The sequence below is a fragment of the Oncorhynchus clarkii genome, chromosome 23, assembly GCF_045791955.1.
Source record: "Oncorhynchus clarkii lewisi isolate Uvic-CL-2024 chromosome 23, UVic_Ocla_1.0, whole genome shotgun sequence".
Taxonomy (NCBI): domain Eukaryota; kingdom Metazoa; phylum Chordata; class Actinopteri; order Salmoniformes; family Salmonidae; genus Oncorhynchus; species Oncorhynchus clarkii.
In genome coordinates this window covers 3,493,922-3,520,736 of record NC_092169.1, presented here as the reverse complement: position 1 = coordinate 3,520,736, position 26,815 = coordinate 3,493,922, and the positions used below count along the sequence as shown (strand labels likewise).

The window sequence follows — 26,815 nt, the reverse complement described above, 5'->3', positions numbered from 1 at the left end:
GCTGATATCAACATTGTGAATAGAGTGCCCCATGTTGCCGGTGGAGTTATGGTATGGGCAGGCATAAGCTACGGACAACGAACACTATTGCATTATATCAATGACAATTTTAATGCACAGAGGCCCATTGTCATGCAATTCATCCGCCCGCCATCACTTTATGTTTCAGGATGATAATGCATGGCCCCTTGTTGCAAAGATTTGTACAGAATTCCTGGAAGCTGAAAATGTCCCAGTTCTTCCATGGCCTGCATACTCACTAGACATGTCACCCATTGAGCATGTTTGGGATGCTCTGGATTGGCGTGTACGACAGCGTGTTGCAGTTCCCGCCAATATCCAGCAACTTCGCACAGCCATTGAAGAGGCGTGGGGCAACGTTCCACAGGCCACAATCAACAGCCTGATAAACTGTATGTGAAAGAGATGTCGTGCTGCATGACGCAAATAGTGGTCACACTAGATATTGACAGATTTTGTGATCCGCTCCCCTACCTTTTTTTGGAAGGTGTCTGTGACCAACAGATCTGTATTCCCAGTCATGTGAAATCCATAGATTAGGGCCTAATTCCTTTGTCAATTGACTTATTTTGGAAATGTATCTACTTCCCCGGAGTCAAACACCTGGACACCATTTTTATATCTCTGCATCCAGTATGTAGGAAGTTAGAGCTAATTTTGCGAGCTAGTGCTGAAAAGCATTGGCACAATGACCCGGAGTCTATGATAACAACCAGCATGCTGTTACCATAGACTTATAGGCATTGTGCTAATGCTAGTTAGCAATTGCGCTAATGTTAGAAACATAAAAATGGTATTCATGAGTTCATCTGATTCTGGGGAACTATTTCCATGATTCTGCATGTCTGTCTTTCCAAGACTGATGCCATGTTTAAGCTACATTTTTGACAAGTGTGGTCTAATTCAAACCTGTCTGTTTCAAGCCTTTATTGGTTGGCAGACTAGACTCAAGCTTTTTGTGAGCCAGGGGTTAGGGTTTCTTGGAGAGGATAGCGTTTCGCAAGTTGTATTGCAGCCTGTCATATGGAGGGGCAAGGTTACGGGTACAGGAGCCGATGAATCTGGGAGAGCGCCCACATTCGCCATTGTTCCCTCGGCCGTGCTCCTGTGGAGATGTCTGTCCACCGTTCCAATCAGCGTACCGTCCTTCTGTTTCATCCCTCTCGCTCGCTCTGCTGCCTCTCAGCTCCGGTTTTACTGATCTTTTTCTTCTGGGCCTTTGTTATCCTCGACCGGGCTCACAGTCACAATGATATGCTCATATAGTCAGAAGCCACAGCACCAGTCAAAAGTTTGGACACACTGACTCATTTGAGGGTTTTTCTTTATTTTTTACTATTTTCTACATTGTAGAATAATAATGAAGACATCAAAACTATGAAATAACACACATGGAATCATGTAGTAACCAAAAAAAGTTAAACATATCAAAATATATTTCATATTAAAATATTCTTCAAAGTAGCCACCCTTTGCTTTGATGACAGCTTTGCACACTTGGCATTCTCTCAACCAGCTTCACCTGGAATGCATTTCAATTAACAGGTGTGCCTTGTTTATTTGTGGAATTTCTTAATGCGTTTGAGCCAATCAGTTGTGTTTTGACAAGGTAGGGTTGGTATAGAGAAGATAGCCCTATTTCGTAAAAGACCAAGTCCATATTATGGCAAGAACAGCTCAAATAAGCAAAGAGAAATGACAGTCCATCATTACTTTAAGACATGAAGGTCAGAAATTGCAGCCCAAATAAATGCTTGCCAGAGTGCAAGTAATGGACACATCTCAACATCGACTGTTCAGAGGAGACGGCGTGAATCAGGCCTTCATGTTTGAATTGCTGCAAAGCAACCACTACTAAAGGACACCAATAATAAGAAGATACTTGCTTGGGCCAAGAAACACAAGCAAAGGGCATTAGACCGGTGGAACTCTGTCCTTTGGTGTGATGAGTCCAAATTTGAAATTCCTGGTTCCAACTGCCGTGTCTTTGTGAGACACAGAGTAGGTGAATAGATGATCTCCATGTGTGGTTCCCACCATAATGCATGGGATGAGGAGTGTAGGTGGTTTGCTGGTGACACTGTCAGTGATTTATTTAGAATTCAAGGTGAACTTAACGAGCATGGCTACCACAGCATTCTGCAGCTATACGTCATCCCATCTGGTTTGTGCTTAGTGGGACTATCATTTTGTTTTTCAACAGGACAATGACCCAACACACCCCCAGGCTGTGTAAGGGCTATTTGACCAAGAAGGAGAGTGATGGCGTGCTGCATCAGATGACCTCGCCTCCACAATCACCTGACCTCAACCCAATTGAGATGGTTTGGAATGATTTGGACCGCAATGTGAAAGAAAAGCAGCCAACAAGTGCTCAGCCTATGTGGGAACTCCTTCAAGACTGTTGTAAAAGCATTCCAGGTGAAGCTGGTTGAGGGAATGCAGAGAGTGTGCAAAGCTGTCATCAAGGCAAAGGGTGGCTACTTTGAAGATTATTAAATATATTTTGATATGTTTAACACTTTTTTTTGTTACTACATGATTCCATGTGTGTTGTTCATAGTTTTGATGTCTTCACTATTATTCTACAATGCATAAAAAAGTAAGAAAAACCCTTGAATGAGTAGGTGTCTCCAAACCTTTGACTGGAACAGTAGATATACACTGAGTGTACAAAACATTAGGAACAACTTCCTGATATTGAGATTTTGCCCTCAGAACAGCCTCAATTCATCAGGGCATGGACTCTACAAGGCGGTGAAAGAGTTCCACACGGATGGTGGCCCATGTTGACTCCAATGCTTCCCACAGTTGTGTCAAGTTGCCTGGATGTCCTTTTGGGTGGTGGACCGTTCTTGATACACACGAGGAACTGTTGAGTGTGAAAAACCTAGCAGTGTTGCAGTTCTTGTCACAAACCAGTGTGCCGTTCAAAGACACATCTTTTGTCTTGCCCATTCACCCTCTGAATGGCACACATACACAATCCATGTCTCAATTGTGTCAATGCTTAAAAATTCTTAATTTTGTCTCCTCCCTTTCGTCTACACTGATTTAAAGTGGATTTAACAGGTGACATCAATAAGGATAATAACTTTCACCTGGATTCACATGGTCAGTCTGTCATTAGGAACAACCGCTCTTTCCATGTTTTGTACACTACAAATGGCTGCTCTGTGACTGCATGCTCTGTGGATCTGGACAAGGAAATATCCTCTCTGGTGTGGACTATTTTCCAACCTCCCCTAATTTTGGAGTAGGAAGCTAGGTAGCCTTCTTGGCTCAAAGCCAAATGAGCATTTGACCCATCATGTCCACCGTAGCTAACTGTGGTGTAACCGTAGCCACAGGTAATGCAAGAGGATGTACCGTATTGTGTAGCAGGTTGTGGACATCCCAGCAGGGTGTAGATTCACATTGAGGAGACAAGAGGACAGAGTCACAGTGGAAGGATGGAGGAGGTTAATATGAGGAGAGTGGAGGAAGGAGAGTTAATGTTTCTATCACAGACTCGGTTTTGCCACATTGCCCCTGGTTGTCCACAGGCCCACGTTACCTGAGCACCCCGACCCCTAGGCTCCAGTGAGCTCTCCCACAGCCTCATGTTTTATTCACACCTGGAGGATGGAACATCAACCAGGTATACTTGGCTTCCTAAGCACGGCTGAGCCAGGGGCCCTGACGGTGGCCCTTCAGGGAGGGCCCCTATCCCGCCCACCTGCGGCCCGGGTAACAGAGCACACCCTGGGCTGGAGGCAGATGACCCGAGATGGCCAGAGATTTGTCATCCATTATTCAGGCCTGGGAGCAGGCAGGTTTAATTATACATGGTGGTATTATGGGATTCGGTGCAGCCACGTTGGACCCATCCCACCCCCACACACAGCCGGCTGGGGCTCGGGATGATGAAACCGCAGCTTAACGTGGGTGGAGCAGGCTGAGGAAGCACAAGCATACTAAGAAATCAAAACAAAGTGACTAGCTATTGATTCTTACCTTGAAGTAGTCCTAGGCATTTTTTGTGCTGTGTATGGAGTTGGCATAACGGCTCTCTTTTTCTGTCAAGGACAGCGGGGAGCTGGAGAACTAGTTCATCTTAAGTGGACACTAGTCATATCCTAGACATTCTTTAGTACTGGACAACTGACCATGAAAATCTCTGCAGATCATGTCCTTTATTCATTGAAAATATAATTCTGCTTCATCATAAATGCTGGATGTGATCTGGGCCATTTCCTGCTTCCAAGGGAAAGAGATCCTCGGAGCCCATTCTCAGCGTACCTGTTGTTGTTTTCTTAAGGACAGGAAGTAGACTAGATCTGCCTTTTTTTGGTCAAATAAGCAGTGAGAGGATTTTTCCTATTCTTAGGCGGGGTCTAGTATGTCCTCAGACTTGGCTCGTGTTTGACATGACTCAGTGTCAAACTGTAGGATAGTTTTATGACAGGCCAGGAATGCAGGATAGGCTAGTCTTTAGAACAGTGTCGATGTACGTTGATTTCACCATAAAATATAACCATAAAGAGAAGACTAAAGATATTAGGCTCCTTTCTTTTATGATAATGTGATTACATCATTGTTATACTGTATGTTGGCTTATAGGGATTGGGTATAGGTATTAACATTATAGACTGGCCTGATTACTATATCCAAAACTCTGCAGTGTATCACCAGAGAAAAAAACATCTCCAGGCATCAACTGTCTCTTCTTACTGGATTTATGTCATTATTTTATGAGGGGTGGAGATTAATCATTATTTTATTCACCCATTGAAATGCCAACTCTTGAAGGTTCTGTGTAATTATGGAAACAAGCATGTAAATGTCATATGGACGGATTGGAAATAGGCCTCAACACTCCTCTTACTATCAAATCACCTAGCAACAGGGACATGGTGATTGAACATGAACAAGAACTAACCATCAATGGAACTGTAGTTAGTGACTTGGTTTTAGTCATAGGTCTCCTGCTGTTTTTCCATTAGCTTCATTGTTTGGCAAAAATTGGCCTGAATTAGGTGTACTTTTTTAACATTTTATCTGACATTCAGTACCTTTAGCTTCGGGTTTCCGTTAACCGGCAGTTGCCGACTTTTGGCCAAAAATGTATAAATGAAAAGCCCACAAACAAAACTGTTGCCAGCAAAAACTACCGGGAGAAAAAACGTCCCATTGTCAAATAATACTTTTTATTAATTGATGGAAATACCAGTCAATGGAAACACATTTGACCGTCATGCTTATCGGTCTGTGGGTTTATTTGCATAATGTATTTTTGTCAGTCATCAAAAATATATTTTTTAAAATAAATTATCCAACACAACTATCATACGCGTACAGCATCTAGAGCTTATTTTGAGCGGGATTTGTCATGGAGCTCTTCATGCTGGTTGCTGCTGGAGTAAACCATGCTTTTATACGCCCATTCATTGCACAACAATTCTAAATGCAAAAGTGTGTTAAACAGGTTTGGTGCATGGTTAAAAAGAGCTAGGCCTATTTGTATTTATCAACTGGTAATACAAGTGCAGGTAACAGGCTATTAGTGCGTCACCACCACTTTACAATGTGAGTTGGAGGCAGTATGCATTTTAATAACAGGCCTATTTAATTGTTTGAAACCTGAATGTTTTCCTTCATATTATGAGGCTTGTCTTACCTTGCTTCAAAGTTGCCTATAGGCAAATCCGACAATGAAAGGCAATTATTTTATAAAGACTAAATATGTTGTGCGTGAGTTTTAAGTTTTAGGAATCTTACAATTTATCGTACCATTTCTACCAATCTGCATGCCAGTTATGATTTTCATATGCACATTTTTGTGGAACAGTTCCATTTCAAGAATAACATTTTTGTTTATCAAAATCATTGTCACATGGTTGATCATAAAAATCTGAATGAAAATGGTACAAATGTCAAACATGAAATGCATGAGCACCAGCCTCTGCCATATGGACACCTTGATATACCGGAAATGAGCGCATGGAACTCATAGCCTATAGGCTAATGCAGCAGTAGGCCTATAACTTCTATTGTCAACTAACAGGCTGACTACACCGCTCGCGTCACAGAATACATGTAGAAATCTATATTATTAAATTATTGCACCCACACTGCTTTTGGCAGTCTGCGTTGCCAAGGGCTAAAATAGAAGTCCGTTCTATTTGTGACGCAGATCGCACTGCAAGTCCTGCCTCTCCCATCTCCTCATTGACTTTTAGAAGCATATGCCCACGCGCCATCTCCTCATTGGTTATACCCACGTGGGTAACTGAAAGACGAACGAGGTCAATGGCGGTAATGCACCTAATTTATGAAAGTTGCCAATCGCAATATAAAGTCGAGAAGAAAAAGCCTAGAAGGAGGAGAGATGACTAGAAACGATTCGGTTGACCGTTGTATGTGTGGATTAATTGTCGGAGTAGAGGACCTTGTGCATTTCAGGTAAAATAACAACTCAATGTTTATATCCCAGGACAAGTTAGCTAGCAACAGCAAGCTAGCTAAATAGGACAAATTAGCTAGCAAGTGCAAGCTAGCTAGCTAAATTGCCATAAATGTTTAATGCTTTTCAACCTGTCCCCAAATTAATGTAATTGGTTCAGAGTATTTTGGTCTTTTAACCTGCGTGTCGTGATCGCGTTTGGTGTGGGGGGACAAAATAAATCTATGCACGATGGTGCGCAGCCGGGGTTCCGTGTAAGTCAAAATACATAAAGCCGACAAATAAAAACAGTTGAAAATATGATATGTTCTTTCAGTTGCATACATCTCTCTACTCAACCTGTCTGCCTTCCTTTCTAGATGTCTTGAGCTTCTCCTTTTATCAATTCCCTATTACATATGTTTACTAGGCCTACTGGTGGCATATGTAATGGGGAATTTCTAAAAATATTTTTTATCAAAGGGCCAACAAGTCACACAACGAAACAATTAATGCGTAAGAATTGGGGGGAGCCATTCTGGAGAGACTGGTCTATCTTCGCCACACACCCCTCCCTTGTCTTGTTAATCTTAAATTATACTCAATACACATGATATTCACACATATTTTAGATGCTTTTCACTGACAGCCGCAACTAAATAATCAGCTAGGCCTATTGACACGCGCTCTTCCCAAATGGCTGGCAACCCGAATAGGCATAGGCCTACATCTTGTGATTTGAAACAATCCACGGCAAAAAAAAAATAAGAAGCTAATGATCCTCGACTCCTCTGTGGCTAAGTCATGCTTTCTACTGTAGAGACGGGAGTAATTCAATAATTTGGGAAATGTATTTCAATTTACTTCCCTAGACGGTCGGCCTCACCGCCTATGAAAGACTTCCTCATATGCAATTTCTCTTCTGTTCTATACATTTTCATATAATTGTTTTGTTGTTGTTGTCCAGAAGCCAAAGGCACAATCATAGTCATATGTTTCCGGTAAATTTCTCAAATGGCTGGGGAATTTAAATCTTCCCGGTCACGTTGCCCGGCACCATGTTTTCGGAAACCTTGATTTGGCTGTATAGTCCTAGACCTGATTATGACGTCCTTTGTAGATAGATGGCTGAGCATCAGTGGGAATAATAGCATGGTTTTGGATTGGTCTGCATTATTCAGACCAAACTACACCACACACATTAATACATGCAGTAATGAAACACATCTCTCCTACGCAACTGATTTTAATGATGTAAAGGCAAGATGATGAGCTGTTTCTTGACTTATGCCGACAAGGTCAAGGTGTTTTGATATCTAATCTCTCCCCAGATGTTTCACTGAGACTGATGTTACTTTAATTATTCCTCGTCTACGCTCATTGCTGCAAACCAAACCAATTATTCATGCGGTAAAGTGCATCGCCCATGAAGGAAGCAAGATTAACTTGAGTTTATTCAGTGTAAAATGCTTGCAGGTCAAGTGTTTACCTGAATGGCTTCATTCAAAGGGAATAGAGGCTCAAGTTAGTATTTTTTGAGTCCCCTGGTAAGTGTAGGGTTGGACCATTTACTCCCTATGCAAAGGGAGTGTCATGAGGAGGGTCTTTGTGTGGGAGGACAGAAGAGGAAGAAGGGAGGATGGGATAAATGAGTTTTGGAAGAGGCTCACAGGTTGATCAATGGCCTGTTATGGCCTAATACCTGGCTGGGCTGAGAGCAAGGAGTAATTATATTCAATTATGGCTTGGCTCCGGATCAGAACACCACATCTGTCTGAATGTCACGGAGATGGAGGGAGATGATGATGCTCAGTCACCCGCTCTGCTCCGCTGATAAGAACACAGTTGTTTAGAGTATTGCTCAACTAGAGTGTTTCCCAAACTTTTTTTAGACCGTAGCCCTTCAAACATTCAACCTCCAGCTGCATACCCCCTCTAGCACCAGGGTCAGTGCACTCTCAAATGTTGTTTTTTTGCCTTCATTGTAAGCCTGCCACACACACACACTATACGATACATTTATTAAACATAACAATTAGTTTTTGTCACAACCCGCCTCCTGGGAAGTGACAAAGAGCTTTTATAGGACCAGGGCACAAATAATAATATAATAATCAATCATTTTTCTCTTTTATTTAACCATCTTAAATATAAAACCTTATTTATTAATTGAAAGTTGTGAATAACTCACCACAGGTTCATGAGAAGGGTGTGCTTGAAAGGATGCACATAACTCTGCAATGTTGGGTTGTATTGGAGAGAGGCTCAGTCTTAAATCATTTTCCACACACAGTCTGTGCCTGTTTAGTTTTCTAGCTGGGCTAACAACAAGTGTAGAATTACTGATGCTAGCATTGGATGTATTTGTTGAAGCAGAACAACTTGTGTCGTCGACAGGTGCAGGTGTAGTACTGCTTGTAGTACTGGTAGTACTGCTTGTAGTAGCAGTACTACCAGTACTACTGGTGAGAGAGTACTGGTTAATGTGATTTGGATGTTAATTATTTGACTAGGCTACCTGTATTTGACATTGTTTTATTTAGCTGAATAGTAGATGGTTTCATTTTATTTTTGGCAGTGAAACTAGGCTACTCAGGCGAGGAAATAAACCTCACCCAAATGTATAGCCCTGTTGGAAAATATAAATGGACTCTTTGAAAATTTAGATTTTTTTATATATATATATATATATATATATATATGTGTATTTATTTATTAAATGTGAATCACATTTTTATTTGGCGTGCCCCAGTTTGTGAATACCTGATCTACTACATACTAAGGCAGAAGGCCTCTGGCATAAATGTGGAATGTCTTACCAAGGAGCACACACTGTATCAAGCATGGAGATAAACTAGTAGGCTACAGAAGACAGACCAGTTTGTTATCCATTCTCTATAAACATCATATACATTGTGTGCAAAATATATACATTGTGTGCAAAAGGCATGAGGAGGTAGGCAAATAATTACAATTTAGCAGATTAACACTGGAGTGATAAATTATCAGATGGTCATGTGCAGGTAGAGATACGGTTGTGCAGAAGAGTAAATAAATAAAAACAGTATGGGGATGAGGTAGATAAATTGGGTGGGCTATTTACCGATGGACTATATACAGCTGCAGCGATCGGTTAGCTGCTCAGATAGCAGATGTTTAAAGTTGATGAGGGAGATAAAAGTCTCCAACTTCAGCGATTTTTACAATTCGTTCCAGTCACAGGCAGCAGAGAACTGGAAGGAAAGGCGGCCAAATGAGGTGTTGGCCTTAGGGATGATCAGTGAGACACCTGCTGGAGCGCGTGCTACGGGTGGGTGTTGCCACCGTGACCAGTGAACTGAGATAAGGCGGAGCTTTACCTCGCATGGACTTGTAGATGACCTGGAGCCAGTGGGTCTGGCGACGAATATGTAGCGAGGGCCAGCCGACTAGAGCATACAGGTCGCAGTGGTATAAGGTGCTGTGTCCACATGGCAGGAAAATGTAGGCCCTATTGATTTAGTAGGCTGCCTACGCTTTGACGCTGCTGGCATACACCGCTTTTCAGTTCATTTTCCTCACTGAGCAGATTCTTTGCGTTATTGATCTTGATTGAGTTGTGCACCGTCACTGTATTCCAGGACACATCTATTCAGTCAACTGTCAGAGGATTCTTTGATCACTACACAACACCGTTGTCGGTTCTAAGGGCAAGGCCTGACCTAAGAAAATGTCCTCCAACCACCTTTATCCAAAATGTAACCCCAAGTATAAAAGCCTGTGCCAAGCCTTTGGACTCCAGTGTATTAGAGGTGACTGTTCTGCTGACTGCCCACTTTCGGAGTGCTGTTCCCCTGAGGCCACGGGTTGAGATTGCATTTCAAGCGTTCTTCTCTTGGCCCGGTGCTTTGGACAGCGCACTCCCTCAGATGTAGGGTGATTTCAGTTTGATCCAGATCAGACTTCTTCAGCTGCAGTGTGTGTAACAGTGTACACACACACACACACACACACACACACACACACACTCCTATGACCTTCACAGAATGATTGTATGACTCAATAGTTTGGGATTTTGTAGGCTTTTACCTTATTTCTTTTTAAGCCTGCATTCCATGGTGAATGCAAGGTCTCATGTAGTCTGTCTTGTCTTGGGTACCTGTTTGTTCTGTCTTCCTGTTCCAGAGGAGCACTCTCTCTCTCCCTACCTGTCAATCAGTGCCCAGGGGGCAGGGCTTCAGTTGTGTTTCCTCGTACCAGAGGTGAGGGTGTTTATTGCCATGGAAGGCCTACATTTGAAGAACTGCCTTGGCTCTGGTCAAGTTTGCTTTGCCCTTAAACGTGCTGTTAATCAGCCAGTGTGTTGGGTAGCTCTGAGGTTTACAGGGTGGAAGGTCACATGATCTAAATGAATGCAAACCCTGCCCCTGACACACAACCATTTGTCAAATGCACTGAGAATACTTAATTTACTGGTATACAGATTGATACAAAAACAGCCCCAGTGTTTCAGCCACGTGTGTGTGTGTGTGTGTGTGAGAGAGACCTCTGCCTGTGTATGTTTTACGTGCCTGTGTAACAACCTCTCTCCTGTGTTTGTTTGTTTCAGGAGCTGCTGGGTATGCTTCGCCACGGATGAGGATGACCGCACGGCGGAGTGGGTGCGTCCGTGTCGCTGCCGAGGCTCCACCAAGTGGGTGCACCAGGCATGTCTGCAGCGCTGGGTGGACGAGAAGCAGAGGGGCAACAGCACGGCCCGCGTGTCCTGTCCGCAGTGCAACGCCGAATACCTCATCGTCTTCCCCAAGCTGGGTATGATATGACAGGGCTGAGGTGGGGGCCTGGTGGATATGGGCCGGACTGGAGTTTCTTGGAGATAGTTAAAGAGATGGGAGTTTTCCTGGAATATTAGCTAGGAGATAGTTAGCGCTACAGCGCTGGATGTTGTTCCTGAATTTATGATGTCACGCTGTTTCTAGGCTACATCATCGAATTGTCGCCACACTGTCCAAGCTAATGTCTTCCCTGATTTCCACCTGTATGCTTATCACACATCAGGAGTAAGGAGTAGAGAGATTAACATGAATGAGCTGCTTATGTGATGTGTTATGATTTCAGTCAGTTATGATTCAGGCCCATGTCATTTGAGTGTTTTGTAATTCTGTTCCAGCTTACCTTCTATATTGAGACAGCTTTGCTGCGTGTCAGCACAGTCAAGTAATAACAGCTGAATCATGGCCGAATCTGAAGTACAGTAGTCTTTCACTTTACTTAATAACGGATGCAGCACAGGGGCAGTGAGTCAGTGCTGTGAATTAGGAGGGGGACCTGAGAGCTCTAAAAAGCACTCCGCCTGTCTCAACTCACTGCATGTTTATTTACTCCCAAAGCCAGGGTAGGTTATGTGTGGCGAGTCTGGTAAATATACAGTTTGAGGGAGAAGTTACACAAGGAATAGGAGCGGGCAGGACACCCGCCAGATGCTCATTATCAGACCTGGGTTCAAATGGTATGAGACATATTTCTAATAGTTTGCTTTAGCCTGCCTGGTGTGCCAAATGTGTGGGCTTTGAACATGTTACTATTGTGTTAATTCTATTGGTTTCATTGCACCAGGCAAAGCTCAGTCAAGCCCAGGAAAATCATTTAAAATGCATTTCAAATCATATTTGAACCCAGGTCTGCTATCGGCTCATTACCGGCCAGTTTCAGCCTCACTGGCAATTTGGAGAGGGGGTGAAGAGAGGAGCGGTTCCCACTAATTAACCTAAGCACGTCAGAGTGACGAGGCACTGATTATTCCCAAACACTGGCACTTAGTCATCAAGTTAACACGGCCAACCCTCTTCAAAAAGTGTTGCGTTGCAACTGTCACTTTCCTTAAGCGGTTGTTCCTCAGCTCAGCATTCGTTCATTCAGCGATGACAGAACTTTCAGCTCCCGTCAGTCACCGTGAGGGAGGAAACTTTTATGTAAGCAGAAACCCTGGAAACTGCTTTGGGGAATAACACTTGTTGTATATTTTCAAGCATATGGGGAAGCTATTAAATCACTCTGCCTAGACGTCTAATTAGTATGGAGTTGGCACTTTGAGCTACTGCGGCTACCAGAACAAATGGGTCATTAACCATTAAATGTTGACTAAATAGTGACCACATTGAGACTAGGTGCAAACTGAGAAGTAAGGCCTGGACATAATACAATGTATGCGGGCGGGTGGGCAAGCTCTGCTGGTAAGCAGGGCCACGTTGTATTTTTAGATGCAGGCCTGGCAGTGCTGTCAGTCACCTCTGTGTGACTATAAGCAGCAGGCTCAGCTAAACCAGCTGGACTGGAGCATGGAGACGAGGGCATTTCATTCTACCTCGTCTCTGGAGCATTCAGGTAATTGGGAACACTGGGATACAGGTCCTAGTCGTAAATGGCAAGTACGGTATACCACTAGTGATGTCGTTGATAAAGTCATGGCACATGACAAACAGGGTGGGAAATGAACATTTTGGTCCACCAGCCACTGTGGCAGGTAGATAATAAAAATAAAAATCAGGGTCCGTTGTTTTTGGCCGGCGTCTTCACCAGATGAGCCACCCATGAAATGTGGCCTCAATGTTTATTATCATGTTCATCAGTTCCCCTACACACACATCCTCCACAAGTTTGTTTGTGTTCCTTTTTCTTTTGAGTACACTGGTGGTTTGGTCTGGCAGTAACAAAGTGATAGATGAGATCATGAGGCAGTGTTTTATTTGGAGGTGTCCTCTAAATGTGCCCTAATCTATTGAAAGCTAACGTCCCTTGGCAAATCGTGTAGTAGGCTTAGTCCTCGATCACTCATTGTTTGAGTCGTGGACACCAGCACACAGGGGCTTATGTTACCTTTGATTTAACAGTGAATGAAAAACCTCCGGAAGCCTTCTGAGACTTTTCCGACACACAGAGAGAGTGGGAGCTGACGCGTGGGAAGTCCTGTGTACCCATACTAATGATAACGTCCTGCAGTAGGCACACAGATGGGCATTCTTATTTACGCTATCTCCTAAGGCCCAAACCAATCTACTGGTCGTCACCCAGGTGTTAGGAGGAGAGAGGGATGGGGGAGGGGAAGACTGATGTAGACATCCACAGGGTAAAAGATGAGGTAAGAGAGGGATGGTTGGGAGATGGGTAAGGATGAGAGGGATGGAGAGAGAAGGCTCTGTGATGTGGCAGACATTGAAGTGCACTAGTCTCTCTGCTCCTCCGAGCAAGCTTTCTTTGCCTCCCCCTATGTACAGACAGAGGTGTATAGTGATTGTGAGGGATGAAGGGAGGGAGAGAGGAAATTAGGCCACGGCATGACGAGAGCAGCTCATCAACCAGCGGCAGAGAGGAGACCGGGGCTGCCTGCCACTGCTGCTGATATATCACTTAAAAACCCAGGCCCCAAAAATAGCTGACTGCTCGGACAGCACCAGAGCACCCGACAAATCAGCAGCACACTGACGCTGCCAGCCTTCCAACTGGATCAGCAATCTTCCCGGTGACTCCCCGTTCTCCTCTAACACCCTGCCTGCTCTGGGGACTGGAAACGGACTGAACTAACGCTTCCCTATGACATTTATCTAATTTCACCGCACCATCATTATACTTCTGCAGCCAAATTATGACGTCCTTAGATTCCAGAGGTTGTGATGTGTCACGCTGTGTCTGACGTGTGATTTTTCTAGCTGAACTCAACACATTATTCTGCTCAGGCAGCCAGGCAGACTGAATGACCAAAGGATAGTGCGGTGGTAGTATTGCCTCAGTGGGTCTCTCAGGGGTTGTCAGTAGTGTTTTAAAGGGCGACTGCACTTTCATCAAGAGCTCATGCTAGCAGCCATGACTGAAGGCAAATTAGATTTGTCTTGGGGGCGTGGTTTGATGTGGGTGTTTCTTGAGTGTGTCAGCCATTCAATCACAACAAACAAGTGCTTATAGATGTCTTTCCTAGGAGCCAGTTGGTTTGGCGACAAATATGAAGCGAGGGCCAGACAACGAGAGCATACAGGTCGCAGTGGTGGGTAGTGTATGGGGCTTTGGTGACAAAACAGATAGACTACATCTAATTTGCTGAGTAGAGTGTTGGAGGCTATTTTGTAAATGACATCGCAAAAGTCCAGGATCGGTAGGATAGTCAAGTTTTACTAGGGTATGTTTTAGAGGTCGACCGATTCATCGGAATGGCCGATTAATTAGGGCCGATTTCAAGTTTTCATAACAATCGGAAATCGGTATATTTGGGCGTTCAGGGGCAGAACGACAGATGTTCACCTTGTCAGCTCGGGGATCCAATCTTGCAACCTTACAGTTAATGAGTCCAACGCAATAACGACCTGCCTCTCTCTCGTTGCACTCCACAAGGAGACTACCTGTTACGCGAATGCAGTAAGCCAAGGTAAGCTAGCATTAAACTTATCTTATAAAAAACAATCAATCATAATCACTAGTTAACTACACATGGTTGATGATATTACTAGATATTATCTAGCGTGTCCTGCATTGCATATAATCTGACTGAGCATACAAGCATCTGACTGAGCGGTGGTAGGCAGAAGCAGGTGCGTAAACATTCATTCAAACAGCACTTTCGTGCGTTTTGCCAGCAGCTCTTCGTTGTGTGTCAAGCATTGCGCTGTTTATGACTTCAAGCCTATCAACTCCCGAGATGAGGCTGGTGTAACCGAAGTAAAATGGCTAGCTAGTTAGCGCGCGCTAACTAGAGGGACGGAAGCTGTACTGTTACACTGGCAATATTAAAGTGCCTATGAGAACATCCAATAGTCAAAGGTTAATGAAATACAAATGGTATAGAGGGAAATAGTCCTATAATTCCTATAATAACTACAACCTAAAACTTCTTACCTGGGAATAGTGAAGACTCATGTTAAAAGGAACCACCAGCTTTCATATGTTCTCATGTTCTGAGCAAGGAACTGAAACGTTAGCTTTCTTAGATGGCACATATTGCACTTTTACTTTCTTCTCCAACACTTTGTTTTTGCATTATTTAAACCAAATTGAACATGTTTCATTATTTACTTGAGGCTAAATTGATTTCATTGATGTATTATATTAAGTTAAAATAAGTGTTCATTCAGTATTGTTGTAATTGTAATTATTACAAATATAAAAAAATTTGACCGATTAATCGGTATCGGCTTTTTTGGTCAGCCAATAATCGGTATCGGCTTTTTTGGTCAGCCAATAATCGGTATCGGCGTTGAAAAATCATAATCGGTCGACCTCTAGTATGTTTGGCAGCATGAGTGAAGGAGGCTTTGTTGCGAAATAGGAAGCTGATTCTAGATTTAATTTTGGATTGGAGATGCTTAATGTGAGTCTGGATGGAAAGTTTACAGTCTAACCAGACACCTAGGTATTTGTAGTTGTCGACATATTATAAGTCAGAACCATCCAGAGTAGTGATGCTAGTCGGGCAGGCGGGTGGGTGCAGCAATCGGTTGAAGAGCATGCATTTAATTTTACTAGCATTTAAAAGCAGTTGGAGGTCACGGATGGAGAGTTGATGTAAACAGAATGGTGTCATCTGCGTAGAGGTGGATCAGAGAATCACCATCAGCAAGAGTGACATCATTGATGTATACAGAGAAAAGAGTCAACCCGAGAATTGAACCCTGTGGCACCCCCACAGATACTGCCAGAGGTCCGGACAACAGGCCCTGCGATTTGAAACACTGAATTCTGAGAAGTAGTTGGTGAACCAGGTGTGGCAGTCATTTGAGAAACCAAGGCTGTTTAGTCTGCCAATAAGAGTGTGGTGATTGACGAAAGCCTTGGCCAGGTCGATGAAGACTGCTGCACAGTACTGTCTTTTATCGATGGCGGTTATGATATTGTTTAAGACCTTGAACGTGGCTGAGGTGCACCCATGACCAGCTCGGAAACCAGATTGCAGTGGAGAAGGTACGGGGGGATTCGAAATGGTCGGTGATTGTCTAGCCCAGCTGATTAGTAAGGTTCCAGATGTTGCAGCTCTTTCAGAACATCAGCTGTCTGGATTTGGATGAAGGAGAAGCAGGGGGGGTTTGGGCAAGTTTCTGCGGGGGGTGCAGAGCTGTTGACCGGGGTAGGGGTAGCCAGGTGGAAAACATGGCCAGCCGTAGAAAAATGCTTAATGATATTATCAGTGGTGTCGGTGTTTCCTAGCCTCAGTGCAGCTGGGAGGAGGCGCTCTTATTCTCTATGGACTTTACAGTGTTCCAAAACCTTTTGGAATTAGTACTACAGGATGCACATTTCTGTTTGAAAAAGCTAGCCTTAGCTTTCCTAACTGACTGTGTATATTGGTTTCTGACTTCCCTGAAAAGTTGCATATCGCGGGGGCTGTTCAATACTAATGCAGTACACCACAGGATGTTTTTGTGCTTGTCAAGGGCAGTCAAGTCTGGAGTGAACCAAGGGCTATATCTATTCTTAGTCCTGCATTTTTGAATGGGGCATGCTTATTTAAGATGGTGAGGAAAGCACTTTTAAAGAGCGACCAGGCATCCTCTACTGACGAGATGAGGTCAATATCCTTCCAGGATACCCGGGCCAGGTCGATTAGAAAGGCCTGCTCGCTGAATTGTTTTAGGGAGTGTTTGACAGTGATGAGGGGTGGTCGTTTGACCGCGTACCCATTACAGATGCAGGCAATGAGGCAGTGATCGCTGAGATCCTGGTTGAAGACAGCAGAGGTGTATTTAGAGGGCAAGTTGGTCAGCCCTTACATCAGCTGATATCTCAAAGTGCTGTACAGAAACCCAGCCTAAAACCCCAAACAGCAAGCAATGCAGGTGTAGAAGCACGGTGGCTAGGAAAAACTCCATAGAAAGGCCAAAACCTAGGAAGAAACCTAGAGAGGAACCAGGCTATGAAGGGTGGCCAGTCCTCTTCTGGCTGTGCCGGGTGGAGATTATAACAGAACATGGCCAAGATGTTCAAATGTTCATAAATGACCAGCATGGTCAAATAATAATAATCACAGTAGTTGTCGAGGGTGCAACAGGTCAGCACCTCAAGAGTAAATGTCAGTTGGCTTTTCATAGCCGACCATTAAGAGTATCTCTACCCCTCCTGCTGTCTCTAGAGAGTTGAAAACAGCAGGTCTGGGACAGGTCGCATCCTGAGACGAGGCCGAGTATAGCCCACAAAGATCTCCGCCACAGCACAACCCAAGGGGGGGTGCCAACCCAGACAGGAAGATCATGTCAGTGACTCAACCCACTCAAGTGACGCACCCCTCCTAGGGACGGCATGGAAGAGCACCAGTAAGCCAGTGACTCAGCTCCTGTAATAGGGTTAGAGGCAGAGAATCCCAGTGGAGAGAGGCGATCCGGCCAGGCAGAGACGGCAAGGGCGGTTTGTTGCTCCAGAGCCTTTCCGTTCACCTTCACACCCCTGGGCCAAACTACACTCAATCATATGACCTACTGAAGAGATGAGTCTTCAGTAAAGACTTAAAGGTTGAGACCGAGTCTGCGTCTCTCACATGGGTAGGCAGACCATTCCATAAAAATTGAGCTCTATAGGAGAAAGCCCTGCTTCCAGCTGTTTGCTTAGAAATTCTAGGGACAATTAGGAGGTCTGCGTCTTGTGACCGTAGCGAACGTGTACGTATGTACGGCAGGACCAAATTGGAAAGATAGGTAGGATCAAGCCCATGTAATGCTTTGTAGGTTAGCAGTAAAACCTTGAAATCAGCCCTTGCCTTAACAGGAAGCCAGTGTAGGGAGGCTAGCACTGGAGTAATATGATCAAATCTTTTGGTTTTAGCATCCGTATTTAGCACTAACTGAAGTTTATTTAGTGCTTTATCCAGGTAGCCGGAAAGTAGAGCATTGCAGTAGTCTAACCTAGAAGTAACAAAAGCGTGGGTTAATTTTTCTGCATCATTTTTGGACAGAAAGTTTCAGATTTTTGCAATGTTACGTAAATGGAAAAAAGCTGTCCTTGAAACGTCTTGATATGTTCGTCAAAAGCGAGATCAGGGTCCAGAGTAACGCCAAGGTCCTTCACAGTTTTACAACCATCAAGATTAATTGTCAGATTCAACAGAAGATCTCTTTGTTTCTTGGCACCTAGAACAAGCATCTCTGTTTTGTCCAAGTTTAAAAGTAGAACATTTTCAGCCATCCTTATGTCTGAAATACAGGCTTCCAGGAAGGGCAATTTTGGGGCTTCACCATGTTTCATTGAAATGTACAGCTGTGTCATCCGCATGGCAGTGAAAGTTAACATGTTTTCGAATGACATCCAAGAGGTAAAATATATATGTTGAAACAACAGTGGTTCTGAAACGGAACCTTGAGGAACACCGAAATTTACAGTTGATTTGTCAGAGGACAAACCATCCACAGAGAAACTGATATCTTTCCGACAGATAAGATCTAAACCAGGCCAGAACTTGTCCGTGTAGACCAATTTGGGTTTCCAATCTCTCCAAAAGAATGTGGTGATCGATGGTATCAAACGCAGCACAGGTCAGGGAGCACGAGGACAGATGCAGAGCCTCGGTGTGACACCATTAAAATGTCATTTACCACCTTCACAAGTGCAGTCTCAGTGCTATGATTGGGTCTAAAACCAGACCGAAGCATTTTGTATACATTGTTTGTCTTCAGGAAGGCAGTGAGTTGCTTCACAACAGACTTTTCTAAACATTTTGAAAGGAATGGGAGATTCGATATAGGCCCATTTTTTATTTTTTTTTCTGGGTCAAGGTTTGGCTTTTTCAAGAGAGGCTTTATTACTGCCACTTTTAGTGAGTTTGGTACACATCCAGTGGATAGAGAGACATTTATTATTTGACATAGGAGGGCCAAGCACAGGAAGCAGCTCTTTCAGCAGTTTAGTTGGAATAGGGTCCAGTATGCAGCTTGAAGGTTTTAGAGGCCATGATTATTTTCATCATTGTGTCAAGAGATATAGTACTTGAGTGTCTCTCTTGATCCTATGTCTTGGCAGAGTTGTGCAGACTCAGGACAACTGAGCTTTTGAGGAATACTCAGATTTTAAGAGGAGTCCGTCATTTGCTTTCTAATGATCATGATATTTTCCTCAAAGAAGTTCATGAATTTATTACTGCTGAAGTGAAAGCCATCCTCTCTTGGGGAATGCTGCTTTTTAGTTAGCTTTGTGACAGTTTCAAAAAGAAATGTCGGATTGTTCTTATTTTCCTCAATTAAGTTGGAAAAATAGGATGATCGAGCAGCAGTGAGGGCTCTTCTATACTGCACGGTACTGTCTTTCCAAGCTAGTCGGAAGACTTACAGTTGGGTGTGGCGCCATTTCCGTTCCAATTTTCTGGAAGCTTGCTTCAGAGCTCGGGTATTTTCTATATACCAGGGAGCTAGTTTCTTATGACAAATATTTATAGTTTTTAGGGGTGCAACTGCATCTAGGGTATTGCGCAAGGTTAAATTGAGTTCCTCAGTTAGGTGGTTAACCTCTCTGGGATATGTGGGAAGCTAGCGTCCCACCTGGCCAAAAGCTAGGAAAAATACAGAGCTTCAAATTCAAATAAATTACTATAAAAAGATAGCAAATTAAAGCTACACTTGTTGTGAATCCAGCCAACATGTCAGATTTCAAAAAGGCTTTTCGGCGAAAGCAAACGATGCTATTATCTGAGGATAGCACCTCCGTAAACAAAGAGAGAAACCATATTTCAACCCTGCAGGCGCGACACAAAACGCAGGAATAAAAATATAATTCATGCCTTATGTCCCATAAACATCACAAATGGTCCCTTTGTTCGATTAATTCTGTCGATATATATCCAAAATGTCCATTTATTTGGCGCTTTTGATCCAGAAAAACACCGGTTCCAACTTACTCAACGTGACTATAAAATATCTCAAAAGTTACCTGTAAACTTTGCCAAAACATTTCAAACTACTTTTGTGTAATACAACTTTAGGTATTTTTTTACGTAAATATTGAAGACGGGATGATCTGTGTTCAATACAGGAAGAAAACAAACTGAAGCATGCTTTCTGGTCACGCGCCTCTATCTAACAGTACACTTCAAGTGACCCTCTTCAAGATGGCAGTACTTCTTCATTACACAAAGGAATAACCTCAACCAATTTCTAAAGACTGTTGACTTCCAGTGGAAGCGATAGGAACTGCAAGAAGGTCCCTTAGAAATCTAGATTCCCAATGAAAACCCATTGAAAGAGTGACCAAAAAAAAAAAAAAATGAATGGTTTGGGTTTTCGCCTGCTAAATAAGTTCTGTTATACTCACAGACATGATTCAAACAGTTTTAGAAACTTCAGAGTGATTTCTATCTAATACTATGCATATCTAATCTTCTGGGGATGAGTAGCAGGCAGTTGAATTTGGGCATGCATTTAATCCAGAAGTGAAAATACTGCCCCGTCACCAAGAAATTAACTGATTTTTGTCCTCTGACGTCCTTGGGTAGGCAGAGGGAGTCTGAAGGGCGTCAAGGAATCTTTGTCTGAGAATTTATAGCACGACTTTTGATGCTCCTTGGTTGGGGTCTGAGCAGATTATTTGTTGTGATTGCAAACTTAATAAAATGGTGGTCCGATAGTCCAGGATTATGAGGAAAAACATTAAGATCCACAACATTTATTCCATGGGACAAAACTAGGTCCAGAGTATGACTGTGACAGTGAGTAGGTCCAGAGACATGTTGGACAAAACCCACTGAGTCGATGATGGCTCCGAAAGCCTTTTGGAGTGGGTCTGTGGACCTTTCCATGTGAATATTAAAATCACCAAAGATTAGAATATTATCTGCTATGACTACAAAGTCTGATAGGAATTCAGGGAACTCAGTGAGGAAGGCTGTATATGGCCCAGGAGGCCTGTAAACAGTAGCTATGACAGAACCCTGCAGGCTATCTCTGCAGTAGATTGCAACTCCGCCCCCTTTGGCAGTTCTATCTTGTCAGAAAATGTGGAAGTTGGGGATGGACATTTGGAGTGGAGGTAAACCTAGGCATTGAGTGACAATGAGAGCGGTTGCGTCTCTGGAGGCACCATTTAAACCAGGTGAGGTCTCCGCATGTGTGGAGGGTGCGACAAAAGAGCTATCTAAGGTATTTAGGGCGGGGCTGGGGGCTCCATAGTGAAATAATATAATAATAATAACTAACCTTAACAGCAGTAGACAAGGCATATTGACATTAGGGAGAGGCATGAGTAGTCGAGTGATCATAGGGTCCAATGAGCAACAAAAGGTGAGTCGGGGCTGTTCGGTAGTCGCTACTACGCTAGGCGAGCTGGAGACAAGGCGTTCAGAAAGCTAGCGGGCCGTGGCCAGCAGATGGATCTTTGGCGACGTCGCAACGGAAAAGCCTTTTGAAACCACCTCGGACGATTACGTCGGCAGACCAGTCGTGGTGGATCAGCGGGGCTCCGTATCGGCAAGAAAGGGTCCAGGCAAATTGGCAAATACAGTGCCTTGCGAAAGTATTCGGCCCCCTTGAACTTTGCGACCTTTTGCCACATTTCAGGCTTCAAACATAAAGATATAAAACTGTATTTTTTGTGAAGAATCAACAACAAGTGGGACACAATCATGAAGTGGAACGACATTTATTGGATATTTCAAACTTTTTTAACAAATCAAAAACTGAAAAATTGGGTGTGCAAAATTATTCAGTCCCCTTAAGTTAATACTTTGTAGCGCCACCTTTTGCTGCGATTACAGCTGTAAGTCGCTTGGGGTATGTCTCTATCAGTTTTGCACATCGAGAGACTGAAATTTTTTCCCATTCCTCCTTGCAAAACAGCTTGAGCTCAGTGAGGTTGGATGGAGAGCATTTGTGAACAGCAGTTTTCAGTTCTTTCCACAGATTCTCGATTGGATTCAGGTCTGGACTTTGACTTGGCCATTCTAACACCTGGATATGTTTATTTTTGAACCATTCCATTGTAGATTTTGCTTTATGTTTTGGATCATTGTCTTGTTGGAAGACAAATCTCCGTCCCAGTCTCAGGTCTTTTGCAGACTCCATCAGGTTTTCTTCCAGAATGGTCCTGTATTTGGCTCCATCCATCTTCCCATCAATTTTAACCATCTTCCCTGTCCCTGCTGAAGAAAAGCAGGCCCAAACCATGATGCTGCCACCACCATGTTTGACAGTGGGGATGGTGTGTTCAGGGTGATGAGCTGTGTTGCTTTTACGCCAAACATAACATTTTGCATTGTTGCCAAAAAGTTCAATTTTGGTTTCATCTGACCAGAGCACCTTCTTCCACATGTTTGGTGTGTCTCCCAGGTGACTTGTGGCAAACTTTAAACAACACTTTTTATGGATATCTTTAAGAAATGGCTTTCTTCTTGCCACTCTTCCATAAAGGCCAGATTTGTGCAATATACGACTGATTGTTGTCCTATGGACAGAGTCTCCCACCTCAGCTGTAGATCTCTGCAGTTCATCCAGAGTGATCATGGGCCTCTTGGCTGCATCTCTGATCAGTCTTCTCCTTGTATGAGCTGAAAGTTTAGAGGGACGGCCAGGTCTTGGTAGATTTGCAGTGGTCTGATACTCCTTCCATTTCAATATTATCGCTTGCACAGTGCTCCTTGGGATGTTTAAAGCTTGGGAAATCTTTTTGTATCCAAATCCGGCTTTAAACTTCTTCACAACAGTATCTCGGACCTGCCTGGTGTGTTCCTTGTTCTTCATGATGCTCTCTGCGCTTTTAACGGACCTCTGAGACTATCACAGTACAGGTGCATTTATACGGAGACTTGATTACACACAGGTGGATTGTATTTATCATCATTAGTCATTTAGGTCAACATTGGATCATGCTCTGGGTACATATCGCGCTGTGCAGACTGGCAGGTATAGACCAAGTTGAGGCTGGCTGGTGTCCAAGTTAACGGTGAAGACCGCTAGCAGTGGCTAACTGACTTCTGGTGGGGGTTCCGGTTCTAAAGTATAAAAATAGCAGATCCGTACCACATTGGGTGAGGCGGGTTGCAGGAGAGTATATTCAGTCCGCGGATAGAAAGTGAGATTAAATATATACTTAATATATTCCGAAAAAAACTAGGAAAACTATTATTTACACGGGACAAGACAAATCGCATGTCCGACTGCTACGCTATTTTGGGATTAAGTGTGTTCTTGGGATTCATCTGGTTTTCTGGGCTTGATCACTGTGGCCTACAGACAGACACGAGACTAAATGGGGCGGCAGGGTAGCGGTTAGAATGTTGGACTAGTAACCGGAAGGTTGCAAGTTCAAACCCCCGAGCTGACAAGGTACACATCTGTCGTTGAACAGGCAGTTAACCCACTGTTCCTAGGCCGTCATTGAAAATAAGAATTTGTTCTTAACTGACTTGCCTAGTTAAATAAAGGTAAAATAAAAAAATAAAATAAACAGATTCTATGTCTAGATTTCTGATCTGACTGGGCTGCTAAGAAGTAAACTTAGGAAGAAAATTAAAGTTGTCTACTTTCCCACAGTTGGCAATGGCTTTAATATGTTTAATTGTCTTTAATCAGCCCTGGAAACTGCACACAAACATGGAGGACAGCTTTAAATGTGTGTAATAAAGGCGGAGCTAGAGTATGGGCGCTGGGTGGTGTTAATTAATTTTTACAATTATTTTATTTAACCTTTAACCTTTAACTAGGCAAGTCAGTTAAGAACAAATTATTATTTACAATGCCGGCCTACCCCAGCCTAAACCTAACCCGGACGACGCTGGGCCAATTGTGGTCTGCCCTATGAGACTCCCAATCACAGCCGGTTGTGATACAGCCTGGAATCAAACCAGTGCCTTATTCCGCTGTGCCATTCGCGAGCCCTCCCGAGTGCTGACAGGCTGAACCCAGCTCATTTGTTAGCATGACGGGCATCAGGCCTACTCATGTTCCTACTCTCAGGGCCGGGCCTCTGGTTGGTGCAGCATCACAATAGTGGATTTACACCGTGGTGTATGTGTTTGGATGTAGTTTACCACTCATGTCATGTTTTTCCTCTGCTAGTTGTGAGCTGTAAGCTCTGTGATTTCTAGTAGGAGAGGAGAGTGCAGTTAGCTGTAGCACTGGTATGCTAAGATAGCTATTTTTACATCAGCAACTGATAATTTCGATCCATCCTATCATGCGGTTTTGGCCGGTGGTGTAAAATGAATGATGGTGTGTCCTTGCTGGTCCTTCTGGGACAGGTTAAACAAGTGGGTTGGAACAGTGTGCCAACCTGCCTGCCCGGCAATTAAGAAGTGGGATGCAGTTCTCTCTCTCTCCCATCTCCCCTCTTTTAATAATCTTAATTATGGAATCTGCTGCCAAGCGCTGAAATGAATTGCTCAGCTTTCCGTTTTGCCAATAGACATTAAGTGTGACCCAGTTCCCTCTAGCCGGGGTTGGCGTAATGTTTAGGCATGGAGAAAGCGTAAGGGATTCCGACGCGGTCATCAAAATATGCCCAGATTAATGTGCTCAAGCGGGATCAATCTGGTTAGCAAACATAGGTGCACTAAGGCACAATCCTGGAAAGTGGCAGAACTGTCAGGAGGCAGGAAACCAATATATTCATAACTACTTTAGGAAATTAAAAGTTTTTGTTCCTCATTTAGCCTTTGGTAGCTTCGAGGTGACAAATGTCACCCTTCCATTGTTCGTTCGGGTCTCTGTAGCCAGCTGAAAAGTCCACTGCAGTCCTATGACTGCCTTGCACGCTAAGTAGAGAGGGAGAAAGCCACCATCTTGGACTGAAACACCAGTGTTCTTACATTTGAGACCTAATGTCATGCCTTTCTCCAAAAATAGCATTAGCACCATCACTACAGGCATTCAGTGAAAATCATTGATGGAAATACCAGTCGATGGAAATACATTTGACTGTCGTGTGTGTATCGGTCTATTGGGTACATTTGCATAATTTAGTGGAAATAAAATTGACGTGTGTGTATTTTCGTTAGTCGTCGTATAGCCTATCTTATTTATCCAGCATAGCTATCACACCTGCACAGCATACAGAGCCTATTTTGAGCGGGATTTCTGCTGCAGCTCCTCAGCTCATTACTGCTGGAGTGAAACGTGCTTTAATAAGCCCAGTCACTGTGCAACAATTCTAAATGCAATCGTGTATTAAAGGGCGACTGCACTTCCTGTTTTTCGTAAATGCTCATTAAGAAATGTTTGCGGCCATGATTGAAGGAAAATTTGAGTTATCTTGGGGGTGTGGTTTGATGTGGGTGCGTCTTTGCCATGCAATCACAACAAACAAGTGCAGTAGTGAGTACAGGGAGGTCAGTTAAGATAGCTTTTGCTATGGAGAGAATGGATTTTCAAGTTGGACTTCTCCCTTCCTGTCTCGCCATCAAGATGGTCAGCTAATTCAGTTCGGCTAAAGCCTGCGCTGACCTTGTGCTTATACAGCGGGCTATCCTATCTAGCTCTGTAAAATTGATGATGGCTAAAGCCAGGGTCTGGAATGTGTTTCATAGGACACTCGTTCTTCAACACCCTGCTACAACAGTAACTTGCAACTTAGTTTCAACGTTTCATCACATCATGTAAATGCATGTTACCGTGGAAACGGTATCGACTGCGAGTTGAATGCCCAGTCATGAGTCAGCTCAGCTGTCCTTCAACACAATATTCTATTCTTACTGGCTAGTTATGTCTTGCGTCATCTCTCCTTATGTCCGTTGTTACATCTTTCCCTCGGGACAAATCCCAGAACTACTAATATGGGCTAATGTACATGTGGACATTGCAAAGAAATATAAATTAAGAAATATAAATATGAGTAGGAGAATTATCAGAGTCTGGAATATAAATGAACTATATATACAAAAGTATGTGGACACCCCTTCAAATGAGTGGATTTGTCTATTTCAGCCACACCCATTGCTGACAGGTGTATAAAAATCGAGCACACAGCCATGCAATCACCATAGTCAAAAATTGGCAGTAGAATGGTCTTACTGAAGAGCTCAGTGACTTTCAACGTGGCAGCGTCATAGGGTACCACCTTTCCAACAAGTCAGTTGGTCAAATTTCTACCCTGCTAGAGCTGCCCCGGTCAACTGTAAGTGCTGTTGTGTGAAGTGGAAATGTCTCGGAGCAAAAACGGCTCAGCCGCGAAGTGGTAGGACACACAAACTCACAGAACGGGACCATTAGTGCTGAAGCGTGTAGCATGTAAAAATGGTCTGTCCTCAGTTGCAACACCAACTTCCAAACTGCCTCTGGAAGCAACACAATAACTTTGTTGGGAGCTTCATGAAATTAGTTTCCATGACCAAGCAGTCGCCCACAAGCCTAAGATCACCATGAACAATGGCAAGCGTCGGCTGGAGTGGTGTACAGCGCTCCAACATTGGACTCTGGTGTATGAGGAATAATGGTCTGGGGCTGT

General features: G+C 43.6%; 1 protein-coding gene across 2 annotated transcripts in view; it reads left to right on the top strand.

Moving 5' to 3' along the window:
- The window catches only part of LOC139381463 (membrane-associated ring finger (C3HC4) 5), a 59,151-nt gene that overhangs the window by 13,669 nt on the left and 18,667 nt on the right, over positions 1-26,815 (top strand). For both annotated transcript variants that reach the window (XM_071125018.1, XM_071125017.1), the window contains exon 2: positions 11,034-11,236. In XM_071125018.1, coding sequence (XP_070981119.1) covers positions 11,034-11,236 — 203 coding nt within the window. The remainder of the gene's footprint in view (positions 1-11,033; positions 11,237-26,815) is intronic.